Here is a 15,338-nt window from a genome sequence, read left to right as displayed (position 1 = left end):
AGATTTCACCCGTGAAATCGCGTTTTCAATCGTGCTGACCACGTTTGCTGTAAGCTTACCCACTGCATAGCATCACTGAGAATGTGATTTCAAGCACCTTAAATATTCCCTGATCCAAACACCCTACGACAGACAGTGCTTTATTTTATTTACTTCTCTTTATTCGCTTGTTTATTTTACTTTTGAGATTCCAGTTTTACACGTTTCTGGAAAATTCAGTGATAACACACCACAGTAATGGTCCAGTAAATTTGATGGTCAAGGTATGAAAACTCATTTGACGAAAGGTGTGAGTAGGTGGATCATGTGTGAGGTATAGAAGGCCGCACCAGTGCGTCACACATGACTAACAGGCACAAGTTTTAAATCACATTTTATAAAAATCCTTGCAGTCTAAAACCTTTTTTCGTTTTTTTTTTTTTTTTTTTTTTTTTCTATAATCGATTCATGATGGCCTTGAGCTGTCTATAGTCAGTAAGAGTCTATAAAAACTATCTGTTCTTAAACACAAGGTTGTAGCACATACTATAAGGTGATATTTAAACAAAATGAAATTAAACACTGAAAATATGATAGTTCTCCATAGTGGTGTCTCTTTGTATGCTTGGAAGACTGGCATAGTGTAAAACAGACGCCCACCTGCTTTCATTTCCTCACAGCTCTCCTTGATCTTCCTGCCACAGACGGCTGCCAGGGCAATAAGCAGGCCCAGCAGACACACTGCCAGCCCCACTGTTACCCATAGTGCCACCGGAGGAAACACCATACTCTGGGCTACGAATCAGAGAGAGAGAGAGAGACACAGAGGGACAGACATGTAAGCATGAAAGAGAGAGAGAGAGACAGACAGACGGACAGACAGGAGGGGAGAGGGAGAGAGATCATTAGTATTACATTCAGCATCACTGCAATCATCATGTTATCATTATCATCATGTTATCATCGTCTCCATCATCTTCATCAACATCATCTGCCTCTTCATTATCGTCATCATCATCATCATCAGCCTCCTCCTCCTCGTACTCATCATCATCATCATCATCATCATCAGTTTAAGCAGAAGTGTATGGGCTTATCATAAAATGCTTTCATGACATGAAATGACTATAATCATTATCAGTTTGGTCAGGCTTAATACTGGTAACAATACTTTGCTTAATGTATGTGATGAAGTGAAGAGGTGAAAAGACATGGCTCTCAAATCTACCACGGTTTGTCCCTTTTGAGACTTCATTTGACTCTGCTAATGCAGGCAGGTGTAGTGTAAAGTCCACACTCATTCAGTGCTGTCTTTGCTTTCCGCACAGAAGAAAAGGATACATGCCCAAAAGAACGCTTAAAGTCTGTTTTATGCCATCACGGCTTTTCTCTCTCTTTCTCTCTTTCACTTTTCAAACCAGAACATCTCAGACTCGTTATTTTAACTCTGAAGCTGACAACTGCCTATCCAGTGATATAGGATATATATCTCACACAAGAGAGACAATTAAGCTTTACTATGAGTGACAGGGAATGGGTGAAAAAAATACAGCCTAAAACAAAAAGGTTGGTAAGACACAGAGATATTGCAGACTCCCTCAAATTTCCCCAGGGTATTAGTGAGGAAGAGGAGGGGAAAGGAAGAACAACAGTCTCCCTAAATAGCTGTGAGGCTAGGCTACAATACAAACAGTCCAGCATCCTCTCGCCCACCGCAGCAAGATAATTGAAAAACAAAGTCAAAAAATGAGCTCGCGAATAGGGGGAAATGACAAAGTATCTCTATAGCAACTTGGCACAGGCTGTGAGGAAAGAGAGAATATTACAGAGCCAAAAGGAGGGCAGCAAGATCCATTGTTCTTTTTTAGAGAGAAGAGGCTAAAAAACAACAACAACAACAGGAAAAAAAAAATAGACAAAAGAAATGCTACCCACCACATATGCTGAGGAAGTGCAAAAACGTGGCAATGTGGGTGATAAAACAAGCTGAGGATTGGACAGAACAATGGGGAATGTCCACGGCCCAGAATGAGCTTTAACAGTTCAAATGTGCTACTTTGGGTTGATGAAGCTGCACATAACAATCAAAGGTTAGGGTAAGGATGTCACAGGGACAGCTTCTGATGTGCCTGTTTGGAATCAAAGCATCATAAGTAAAATCAAACACAGTCAATGTGTTCAAATGGAACACATGCCGCCGGGATAGGAGAGCTACGTTCATTTCTTTCTCTCTCTTCAATTTTGTTTGCCTCTCTCTTTCTCTAACATCATTCTTTACAGAATTTGATGATATCATTCCATTTCCCTTATTATGTTGTTTTTGTTTAAAACAAAAGAGGCAAAAGATGAACCACAGGCTACATATAAACGTGCACATACCACCAAACACACGTGCACAAACACACGCGAGCGCGCACACAAACAAATTGAAGTATCCCCACAGTGTCAGGTAAACAACCTGGTGATGAGAGATGTACTTTTTACAAGTATATAGACTATGATCAACCAACCACTAGACCAATCACTATTGGTCTACCTGCAACTGTACTAATACACTAGTCTACGTACCAGTTCTCATAAAGTACCTCATAAAGTCAACAATACATCTCACCAAGTAGAAACAACCCCATGTGTTTCCAATGACTGACTCAAGGGTTACTGGACAACGTCAGTTCGAAAAGAGGAAAAGATATCACATGACTGAAGTCATTGCTCTGGTTCAGAAAAGGTGACCACGAGTCCATGTTTGTGAATAGCTAAGTGGAGAAATCTCATTCACCTCAGTCAGGCTGATAACACACACATACTCACTCTCTCTCTCTCTCTCTCTCTCTCTCTCTCTCTCTCTCTCTCTCATTCTTGTCCTTAGTACTGCTCTCTCTTTTCCTCTCTCTCTTTCACCTAGGCCAGGCTGATAAAGACAAATGCTGTCGTTGGCTATCATTTCTGCACTGATGCCCCAGAGGCCTTTGGGATCATATTTTTCTCTTTCTGCTGTTTGATGATGTGATTTTGTTTTCCTCTACAATAGATTTGTCTCTAATGGCTTTGTTTACCCATCCTCCACAGTTCCTTCTCTCTCTTTCTTTCTTCCTTCCTCACTCCCTCTCTCTCTCTCACTCTCTGTGCCCCCTCTATCTCTCTCTCTCCCCGGTCAGCTTAAGATGGAATGCTTCAGTTACACTATCACATCACTAAGTCTCCTAATGTCCTCTCTTGGGATCAGAGTTTAATGGCTGGGTGACTGACTCCATAGCAGGGAGGCAGATACAAGCCAGCTTTAAGCAGATTTCATTTCAAATCCATTAGCAGCTGTTTGAGATTTGGAGGGCCAGGTAAGAGCAGTTTGATGACATTAAATAACTTATAGTTATCAATGAAATTCCAGAAAGTACTAGCACACACACAGGGCCTACAGGAATGGGATTACATACTACAAGTGTTTGGTAATCTTTTTTTAAAAAATTCAAATTCAAGTTTTTTGCCTGTTTCCAGTAATGAATCCATAACTATACTACAAAAACTTTTGACTGGGGACACTGATGCAGTTGGGGGAAGGCTCTTCCGTGGCTTTTTCTGCTTTCTGGATACACCATGGAGAGAAGGCTATTATAATAAAAAAAAACACCTTCTGCAGCAACAAATGAGAACATGATGAAATACCGCCATGACACGCAGTCTGTCTGTCCCAGACCCACACCGGCACTAAGACAAGCCCCTCGTCTGTTCTCAGTTTAAAAGAACAGGACTTGCAGGAGAACAAGCGAGGCAGGTCTTTAACGCTCCTTCTCTCACATGGGTCAAGCCGAACGTGAGAGCGGAGGGTGCTCTGGTGGCGTTTACCTCCGACGGATCCCTTTCATGTCTGTGTCCGTGGAAGAATAAAGTACTCGGATGACTTCCCAGACTGTCGTCATGGCTTTGCTATTCCTGATAAGTGAGAGGATCAAAGTGGCCTTACTGACTTTTCCTTTTTAAGCTGCGGCAGCCGTAGCCACCTTTTCACTAGAGCTGTTACTGAGAGGAGAAGAGAGAGAGGAGAAGAGAGAGAGGGGGGGAGAGAGGGAGAGGGCTGTTAGCGGGACCATAGCCGCGGGGCCTGTTTGCGTCGAGACAGGGAAGACCGATAGAGAGAAGTAAGGGTCTAGCTCCCGCAGGCTCACTGTTCCTCCTGGTCTTATGGGAGCCTGAGCAGACACGGGGCTGAGAAGCAGGAGTAGAAACAGGAGCGTGGCGTGTGAGCGATGATCAGAGAGGATGAAGAGGGATGAAGGCACATCGCAGAGGAGATGGTTCGGTCTGAAAGGGATTGAAATAAACCCTGAAGGAGGCCTTAGGGGCACTATGGATCTGAAATGGAATGGCATCATCCAATTAAGCGTGTCTGAGATTACAGGTTTATGGCACCCTGATAGTGTGGCACCCTGATACATTGTGGCGATAAGAGCCATGTCTCCTTATAATAAAATATATAAAAAAAAAAAAATGGCATCTGCATACGGATCATGATCATTAGTTATAAATACCGGCCCAGGTAACATTGCGCTCTCTCCCTCACTTCCTCTACCTGGTGTGTCGCACCTGTGTGCCCCTGGTGCACTTTGGGTTGCTGCGCTGTCCGGTCGCGTTTAGCTGGTTGAGTGTTGTAGAGAGAGCGGCTTTTTCATTCTGCGGCCTTTTGAATTCTTCATTTTAGCACCGGTAAGCCGTGATCGTTTTCTGCTTACGATTCTATTGTGAATTGTTTATCGTATTTAGCAGGTGACAAGACAGCGGTGTGGCAAATCTTTTTTTTGAGTCCGGTCCTATAGTTGACCGTTCATTTAGGAAGCGTGACCTTGGGTTACAGCTGAGGTTTTCTTCCGGGAGCGTTTTTACCTTGGGATAGCTGTTTTGTTTCTCGTTTATTTAAATTTTGTTTTATTTTCTTTTTTATTTTCCTATGGCGCCCGGGTTGCCCTATTACTGTTGCGATGAAAGTATATTTAATGTAATTATGTAACGGAAATTCTAAAAGTCGGAATCCTGCGTATGATAATTTTTGATCTTAAAATTGTTTGAAATTGTTTCTTTTGAAAGCAGGCTGTTGAAACGGACCTTGAAGAAAAGGGGTTTTTTTCCTTTCTTTTTTTTGTTGTTGTTTTGTCCTCTCTCTCCCCATCTTCCTTTCACGAAGCAGAAGACCGCTTCGTTTAACCCAAAAGAGACTTTGTTACCGCGCACCGAATGATGGAATATAACACATCTTTTGAAGCTTGTGGTCTGGAATGTGTTTCTTTAGATAAATAAATAAATAAATAAATAAATAGCTGTGTTTGTGGTGTTTGGTTTACTATAGCTAAAGCCAGCATCATTAATATTCATTATTATAATAAATTTATTTTTAACTACTCTGTCTGAGTGGTGGTGGATATCATGGCGCCTGAACAGTTAAAGCATTAAAACAGTCCCACTACCGCCACAACATACATACATACATACACACACACACACACACACACACACATATATATATATATTTTTTTTTTTTTAATTTTATTTTATTTTTGTTGTTGTTGGTTTTTGTTTTTCTCTTTTGCCTTTCAAAATTGCTGCTGTAAACCACACATAATTCAGATCCAGTGTACTCTTATTGCATGTCACCTACAATCACACAATACAATTAAAAAGGTTTTTGTTTTTTGCTTTTTTTTATGTACAAAGTAACTTAAGTGAAACAGACAGTCGTTGCTCTGAGCATTTCTGGATGCTATGTATAGCTTACAAATCAAAGTGCAGCCCAATTAATGTCTTTTCCAATAACCCTGTGTGATGCCAGGCACAAAAAGGTACCATATGTGCTCAGAGATATGGCCAATGAGCCAGTGCTGTCCGTGTTCAGCCTGCTCTGGCTATGTATACATATTCTCACAGTCAGGCTGCGTTGTGCTTCTACCATAAACGAGTAAGGCAAATCACAGAGTACTCCTCCTGGAACTCACTGACATTTGTGAGATAATTTGTTTATTATTCATTTATCAATTTATTCCGTTTGTCTCCTCCACTAACCCACCAGGGGACCTCAGCACATTCTGATTGGCAATAATAACAATAAATGCAATCACGGAGACTGCAAGCAAAAAATGTCAGAGGACACGGATTAGCTAAATGGGAAGACACAAGAACGGAGAAGATTAGATTTTTTTTTTCTCCTTTAGAGGGATTTAGATTGAATAAATGACTTTGGATTTGTCTTGGACTAAAAGCATTTGCTTTTCATCACAGCAGGGAGAAGATGATCAAACTTTGGTGGAGGACAGATCTTGACAGAGCACTAGGATCTGGCCTATCAGCGCGCTCATGTCTCCGGCGCAGGACAAGGTGCATGCTGGGAGCAAGAAAACTTGGCAAACGGAGATGGATGGGCGATGCCTTTTGTCCCGTCAGCATCTTTTCCCAGCAGCCTCTTCCCTTTTTTTGTGCATTTCAGTGAATTGCTTTAAAACGAAATAGCAGAAATGCTGTCTCATTAGAATGCAGGAGAGGGGAATTGTCTCTCTCTCTCTCTCTCTGCGATGCCTCAGTATATTTTTCCTCACACAATGTGTCTTTTAAGACGACAACATTGCTAAATCTTAATGAAGCACTCTGTGAAAAAAGGAGGTGAGTACACAACATGGTACAGCGCTGGACCAAGACAACATGTGCTTTAGGTAAAAATAATGTGCAATGCTGCTTGATGTTCCAAAACAAATCAACCTTAAGTGCACATACAGAGTCCTCTATGCAGCTTGCATGGAACTAAAATGGTATATTGTTATGTCTGTATTTCATTCATCTTCAGTTGGAAAAATCATAGCTGGTTTTTTATTATCTTTTGACATGAAGAACCACATGCGCATTCCATGAAAACTGCTCAAAACAGCACATCCAAACCCTATTGAATCCAATGATGCAGATAAACACCACGGAGCTGCCAATGACTGTCTGGACTCAGCTGGCAATGCCTAGCAAAATCCCACCAGTAATAAACATAAGATCCCTTAACTCCCCTAAATGAGCCTTGTATTAATGAAACGTTATTGTAGCACTGGGCAAAAAAGAAAAAGTGCATTCCAGTTCCACTCTTTATTCGGAAAGGTCTAACTTCAGGTCTAAGTGGGAAAGCACTCAACTGTAGGAGCATTGCCATGTAAATACACTGCGAATGTGTCACACTTCCTGCACAGGATCAATAAGCCATCTTTTAAAACATCCATACAAATGCTCAATGTATTTAGCTGCACAGCAGTACATCTGCTAACAAAATATACCAACAGTGCAATAAAAGCCACAGTTTTTTCTATGCTCCTTTGAAAAGGTAACAAGAAAACAGCAACTAAAATAATGGACTTTCACCAACACATCAATATTAAAGTCAAAAAGTTTTTAAGTGGAAAAAAAAAAAACAAACATAAAATGCCCCCCACCTGTCTCTTGGACTCTGTTCCAAAAGCTTTTCAACAACGATTTTTCACAGGCTAATTTATGACATGCTAGACATAATAAACCACATTTCAGAAACAATAATTTTCCGGATACACTTAAAAATGGTCTTGTCAAGCCATGACTCATGAAAAACAATCAAATTTAAGTACCTTTAGACCCTTTCTGAGCACAAACTCAGGACATGCAGAGTTCAAACAGCTGAATGACTTCATAAACTAAAACAACATTATTGAAAACTGTTAGGCCGGTTTCAGATCAGGTCAAGGCACTAAAATGGCTCTGATGGTTTTCCACAACACAACGAGGCACTGACTGAATGTTTTATGTGTGTTTGTTGTTTCACACCTTTCTCTGAAAGCCCAGACAGTGCCATACATGGCAACCCTAGGGGGGAGGCCTTTTCACACATACTGGCACTATGCGTGTATAAGTCATTTTGGTCTGTTGTCTTGCCAGTTCTTACCTTCAGCTGAACAGTAACTGGATACTGCTTTGAAAAGCAAGCCAAGATCATGAGTCACTGTCTGAAGGAACTGTCTATTTTTTATAATCAGGGTGGTGTACCTATTAAATTGCCCACTCTGTGTAGATTTTTAGTTCACTTCCCCACCTGACTTGCATCTTGTCCAGAAGAGTTGACTCCATTCTCTGATTCTCTTCGGTTTTCAAGGTATGAAAAACAGCATTAAAAAAAAAAATAAAACACTAAACCCAGCAGGACAGCTAATTAGGCGTATGTACTGTTCAAAGCAAACACATCGAAGCTGCCTCGTTAGCAGGAGAAGATGAGCTGGGAAAATGGACCGTGGATGAAGAGCCTTTGAGAGTTGATGAAGAGGGCTTGGAAAGCCTTTTGTGGTCAGTTCGCCCCCTTTCAACGGCGAGGCTTACTGGAGCTCCTCCAGAGAGCTCGGTAAGAGCCTGCCGGACAGCCCCTGACTGACAAGGGCTCCATCACTTCCAGACCTCCTCTTTGCAGTCACTGACATTAAGATGTCGGAGGCAGACTGGACTATTGATTTTTCCGCTACTCTATTTGGTCTCAATGCGTTTTTCTTTTTTCTTTCCCTCCCCCCCAGCCATCAGGAACAGCCAAAGCAAACTTTGGGGCGCAATAATCAGTTTAAAATGTCGTGTTCTCTAAATTTTTAATTAGTTAAAAACAGGAGCCAGTTACGCCGGGGTGAAGACTTGTAGGCGGTGATTGCTAGTGGCAGCTATCAGCAGGATGGCTGCCAATCTGACTGTTATTGTGTGAACTATGTCTAGTTTATTTGACAGGGGTTTGGGGTGTGGGAGGAGGCGGGGGGGGGCGCTCCTTAAACCCTCTCTGAGAAAGAGTCCTTCTTGACTTTTAAAAGCCCTGCAATATGCTGGTCTTAAGACATATGTGGTGGTCTTCAATCACACAGTCCAAATTAATTTTGTGCGATCTTTTCTCATTCACATTTTAGTGTGAATCAAAGCGCACAAGTTCCAAAGAAAGTTGCATCACATTGTTGAACTCTACTTTGTACTGTGGACTTGGCCAGATATAGTAAAAACTACAGAAAACTGAAAAGTGGAGTAGTGTACACTATATCAGAATACTGTGGTATATGGACTACAGTAAATGCCATTAAACAGAGTGTACATCTCAGCCATGATCCCCATAAAGAACAGCCACCCTGGGCAGTACTCAAACTCACTGGCATACCAATGCACAAACTGACACTTTTCTACTCCTCTCAACATCTCTCTCTCCCCTCTACAGACAGATTACTCAATTAATTGATTATGGCAGAGCCCTGTCACAGACTCTCAGTGCGTAAAAATAAAAATCATATGTATCCTCCTTGCAAAGACATTCCATCGCACATATCCCTCCAAAATCCCCAGTTCAAAGAGTACGCTCCGAATCAAGTGTGTCTTATCCAGTTCGGCAGCGCGGGGAGATTATATAATGACAGGATTTCTTCAAAAGACATGCCTGTGCGTGGCGCTGCCTCTGGCTCTCATTATAAAACAGCAACGCACATTTTCCCCCATAGCACTCGACAGAGGTTACATAGCCCAGCACAGCACAGTAAGAGCCTGGCACCAACAGCATCCACCACCGCGACGCTGCAGCCAACACACATTCTCCACATACCTCATAAACATATACATAAACAATTACAGTGCGCTAGAATATTCAGGCACGCGTTCGTAAGGCACAACCTTGAATTTTAGATATGGGGTGGTAGAGAGGGAGAGCAAGTAAGCAAGACAGAGAGAGAGAGGGAGAAAGAGAGAGAGAGAGAGTGAGAAAGTAAGGGGGAGAGAGATGAAGAGAGAGTGAGAAAGAGAGAAAAAGAGAGAGAGAAATCACCTTGAGAAAAATCCATTTTCACTACATTTTCAGGGACCCTCGTACTGTTTGGCAATTTGCTTGCACTTGGGAAATGTAAACGAGTCCTTCTTACAACTCAAATAAATCGGGGACATCTTGGAGGTTCTTCCGCAGCAGTTCCCCTTTTAGAGAGTGTGACGCAAACTTCTGCCCAATGAGACTTTCACCTCTCTCCAGAAGACTCTCACCGGTCCTTGCTGTGTAATCTCAGCCAAACTAAAGCCTTACAAATATATTCTCGTTTCATTTTCATCTCTTCTCTGCAGCTAACATTTAACAACATAAGACTGTCCGGTGAAGAGGTATTTCACCAGTGGTGACCCTCCAAACTGTGAAAGAATGCATGTTTGGAAATGAATGTGTTGTTAAGTAAACCAAGAGCTAGACTAAAGTCATTACGAGGTCTTTGTGGATCACAATGGATGGGAACTTTTTTTTTTTTGGTCAGAAAACAAGTTCAGGACAAGATTAACACCAGAATGTTGTTTACACTCTGCTTGCTGATGTGGGGATTCAGTCTGCATGCTGATGAAGTGACTCTACACACATCAAAAGGTCTCCATCTGTTCTTGGTTCTACACTTTGTAATTGGTCTTAGCAGTGTCAACGCATACACTTCAGTCAAGGTCCAATCATGAAACGGAATAAAGTTTTTTTTCAGCACCATTAACACAAAGTGTCTGATCTGGATTGGACCGCCTGTGGGACTAAGGAAGCAGACCTTTGAAAGCAGCTGGAGAGGCACTTTTGCTCTCTCGCTCCGTACAGTTGTCTGAATTCCTTAAGAGTTCCTCGCAGCAAAGACAAGTGCCTGAGACGAGCTGATAGTCAGGGCAGATCTGAATCTTTAATAAATCACGACATAACACTTGAGACAATTCAGTGCATGTGAAATAAAGCTCCCTCGCCACCTCCCTCTGGAAGACGGGGTTGATGCAATTGCCGTCTTTGGGTAAGAAGTGTGTGATATGAGTTTGAAAACAAAGAGAGGTCTCCATACACTAATAAAATGTGTTATGCATCAACAGAAGCATAACAGAGGCCCATAGGCATAACTCTGAGCTATACAGAGTCACAAATACACTGCAGGTTGAAGTGATATCTATACCGGGGCAGAAAACAAACATGTACGGCTTTGACGTATCTGTGCCAGTTTGTGTGTGACTTAACTAGTTGGAGTGATGCAGATGCTGCATAAGAGTGTGGCTTTACCTGTAGGCTTACTAACAAGCATGGAAACAATATGATGGAGCACACAGATCACTCTAATACAAAACAAAACCAGGAGTTGTCAGGACCCAGGTAGACTGTCTAATTCAGTTCATGGTCTGGAAGAATAGCCTGAATATTTTCTTTGATGTCTTTACATTTCTCAAGATTAGATTTTATTTCTGGTCGGCAAAGCAACCAGCACCACTGACATAATCTTTAGAATGGCTGTGTGAATACATGACATTTGTGAGAGATCTATTAATGATTTTAACCATGGAATATGCTAGTAAAGGTCAGTGTTTCTCAATGCGTTCACTATCTGCAATGAAATATTTGCTCTATTAATGGTTCCCAATGTCAACTCTGCACAGATTACATGAAACTCTCAAACGATTTTTCATCAACCTTTTTCCTGAACATGTTAGTAAGCAAAATATGCACATACCACACAAAACCAATACAACACAATTTACATCAAACATATAGGCTAATATGTTCTTTTTCTAAGGTGAGGTAACCTAAACTTTTGGTTCTCTTGAGCTGCACTGAAACGTTCAGAGTTTTAACAGAAGAATCTTTCCAAAGACAACTGTAGTCCAGGTCAGGACTCCTTCATTATGACCACAAATAAGCAGACCCATCTCAGAATGTGTGGGACAGAGTCATGACATATTTTCATACAACACCTAACTTATTTTTTTTAATCTCGTTATTTGCTTGACCTCCTTAAATAATTTTCAAGTTAGTCTACTTGCCAATCCTGTATTCCAACAATTAAAACTGTGCCCCAAGAGTCCAAATCTCTCTCTCTCTCTCTCTCTCTCCTAATGATAAAATGTGAGCCACTTTCAATCTATGGTTCTTTTCTGTATCCACGCTTTAACTGTTCCCCTGCAGGTGCCTCTAATCCGTCCCAAACCCCCAGCCAGTGCTCCGCTCACAAGATCCGCCTATATCCTTCTCGCCACCGCTGCACAGAGCCAAACAGGTGGCATAGCCTTGGGCTAAATACTCCATGACTGTGAAATCAGTTATCCCCATTTGCGAGGGAATCGGATGCTGCTGAGAAATTTAAATGGGGCCCAAATACTGAGCCACACTGAGCGTCCTCCTGCTGCTTGCAGCTGGATACACGTGTAAGCAATGACTGGGTTCAGGTCTAAACCAGATCTTCCTCTTCTGCTTAAGCATCGCGCTGTAAAATGTAGTTTAAATGAAATGGGATGTTTCACTCTATTGTGCTTACAAAGTGGATATTGCAACATTTATCTACAGAGGACAGCAATGAGCACTGCACTTTTCTGAAAGATCCTTTAACTTGCTACATTATGATTCCTGATGGCTGTGTTTGTATAAAAGAAAAGAATCGTATTACATCTGCTCACACGTCACATTATGTGCTGAACACAAAGGAAGGATCGGGATATGATTGATTTGACAGTAAATAAAAGGTTCCCATGCTCTCTGCTGTTATGATAACGCTGGCAACAAAAAAAAAAAAAAACCCTCCATGACTGCGTCTTCTCATTCTCCTTCAGTGAAGTGGAGGGCTGAAAACCAGTCAGGCAGATATATTACAGAGATGACAGGTGCTTTAAAAGAGTGTCGGTGGGAAGTCGTTGACAGAGAGTCACGCATAACACGCCAGCATTTATACTGATCCTCGCTACAATGGAATTAAACACAGTTGACAAAATTAATAATCGGACAAAAGGGAGCTCGTGTCCCTTCTGGACACTTGGCTGTTATGAACTGCAGTGCAGGGGACACAGGTGGATACAGAGCACGGAGCGTGTCCTTACTAATTCCATACATCCTCTAACAGACAGATAAGAGAGAGAGAGAGAGAGAGAGAGAGAGAGAGACTCGCAGCCGATTTCCATAATGACCTAAAACACACTCGTACTAAACTGATTTACTATGCCATTAGCACTGGTGGCTGCTGTCGGCAATTTAAAAAAAAAAAAATAATAAACAAAAAAACCTTTTTTAAGATGTCTTTATTTTCATATCTACATCCATATTACCATATTTACAGAATTCCAATATGTAAACAACAACCACCACTGGTAAATAGGTCTCATATATCAGAAAGCTTGAACTTGAACTTCTTTAAGGGCAACGATTTCCAATGTGTCCTTAATATTATTAAGGCAAACCAGGAATATATGAGTAGATTACATAAAATTGCCATCTTACCATCAGTAAAAATAACAATGCCAAGCTTTGATTCAAACAGCAACATTATCAAAGTACTGGAAAGACGAGGGAACCGTTTCTTCTAATCATGCCAATTAAATCACACGACCCTGGAGGCATTTGTCAGCGACTAATGGGCTGCTGAGACTATATTTGGTTGTTTCTTAGCATACCAGTCAAGATTGATATAATACTTCCAAAACAGCTGAGTCTTAAGAGTGTATGAATAAAAGAAAAGAATAACGCCGGCTCATCAAGTCAAGCATTGAGCACATTTTAAGGATTTTCCTCAATAGTCTCACCATGATTGTCTATGAATTTTGTTGAATCCAAGCAAAAGTTACACATGCGATGGAAAAAGCCAACAAATATCTATGACACCATCAGATGGCCAGTGTGTGAGCCTGAAGTGTAAGAACAGGAGAGTCCATGGTTCCCTCTAACATTTGCCTACTGGGAGGCAGGCGCACTATGTCCACGCTTAACTTTCATTTCACACTTTGTAATCAATTACTGTCCTCTAGAGTCAACTAGAGAAAGAGCTACCTAAACCAGGGGCGGGCCGAATCTCCAGGCAGCTCCTAATTGAAAATACATTCCACTGTGAGACAATGGTCTTTGTGTACGGGCAGACATTGATTTAAACGGTTGCAAAGCCTAGAAAAAGAAGCAATTTACGAAGGTTGCTAAAAGCCTTTGTGCGACAATAATTCGCTGGCTAACCTTTCATTAGCTTAAAGTAAAATATGAGCGGACGTTAACAGTTAATGCGGCGAATTTTTAAATGTATAGGCATTTTGTTGTTGTTATTGCTGTTGCTGGTGATGGTGGTGGTGGTGACTCTTCTCTGTAATAGGTCTCTACGGCTGCGGCTAATATGATTTTATGTGGCTGAGTTGGGTTGACGGCAGGCCTCCTGAAACCGATTCTACTGGCCAGCTTTAACTGCAGCTCTGTGCACCCTGCCCCGTGGCCTCTGCGCTCTTCTGATCGTCCACACCAGGAGGAGGAATAAAAATGAACCTGATCAACGACAAAAGAGATTTTTTTTTTCCTTCCCTCCTTTACAGCTGCCATAAATACCATCTGCCCCAACAGAAGCGAGAGAGAGATAGGTTTTCAAACAGCCCCAAAGCAGCCATTACTATACGTGTTCCCTACCAGCAGTGAGCCACAGTCCAGTCAGTCTGTCAATACCTAGCCCCACTTATGGGTCTCATTTTGGAGCCTTTTTTTTATCAGATGGTGTGTCATGGTAAAGTAGAAAGTGTTTTATGCACTGAGAGAGTTTATGCAATTAGTCCCCTGGTCATCATACTTGTATATATTCATATGTGGTCAAATTATGAGAAGTGGTATATTACTAAGAGTACCTTTTGGATTTCTGTGTTGCATGCCAAAGCCTTGCTCTCAGCCTCGATCTCGCCTCTGGCCAATGTAACAGAGTCTATGAGTGCGAGTGATAATGAGATGAGGGGAATAAATCCTGTGCAGTGATGAAGTTGTTCATTTCATTCAGTCTGACTGTGGGATGTCAGTTGGGCCTGTGCAAAAGACAGAAAGTACATGCCGGCCTTCATCCTATTCACTTTACCGCACACTTCTTCTCAGCAGAAAAGTGCTGAATCCATCACGCAAGGGGGTTAAAACACAATGTATTAAGGTGGTCAAGAGGGACTATCAAAAAGAATGGTGGACTAATAATGCCAAAGGTATAATATGCTTAGCAAGCTGACTGTGACTGCTTAAATGCATTTTAGATGACCCCATTATTTCATTGAATTCCTCTCCATCCGCTGGATTGTATAGCGGAGCTAAAGACAGACCATGTATTCTGTGAGAGGAGGGATGCTTATGCTGTGGACACTAATGAATACAGTGCTCCACTGGGGAAGCTTGCTGGTTGCAGCTCTGCTGACGACAGATTCATTTATACTGCTGTTTTTCTGCTTCTCCAAAGGCACTGTTAATTGCATTTAAATTAGGCCTGTAAAGAAGTGGAGGGTCGAAGGAGGACAAATACAGTGTTGTGGGTTTTTTTTATTTTATTTTTTTTTTTTTTTCTCAGCACTATCTGCTTATTTTAGGCTTCTGCTAGCTTGGCCAGTCC

At 41.7% G+C, this 15,338-nt stretch overlaps 1 protein-coding gene across 2 annotated transcripts in view; it reads right to left on the bottom strand.

Annotated features, from left to right (window-relative positions):
- The window catches only part of cd276 (CD276 molecule), a 65,104-nt gene that overhangs the window by 25,283 nt on the left and 24,483 nt on the right, over window positions 1-15,338 (bottom strand). For both annotated transcript variants that reach the window (XM_030765881.1, XM_030765880.1), the window contains exon 5: window positions 640-774. In XM_030765881.1, the coding sequence (XP_030621741.1) occupies window positions 640-774 (135 nt within the window). The remainder of the gene's footprint in view (window positions 1-639; window positions 775-15,338) is intronic.

Source organism: Chanos chanos, chromosome 2, assembly GCF_902362185.1.
Source record: "Chanos chanos chromosome 2, fChaCha1.1, whole genome shotgun sequence".
NCBI classification, from domain to species: domain Eukaryota; kingdom Metazoa; phylum Chordata; class Actinopteri; order Gonorynchiformes; family Chanidae; genus Chanos; species Chanos chanos.
This window is presented reverse-complemented; position numbering and strand designations above follow the sequence as displayed.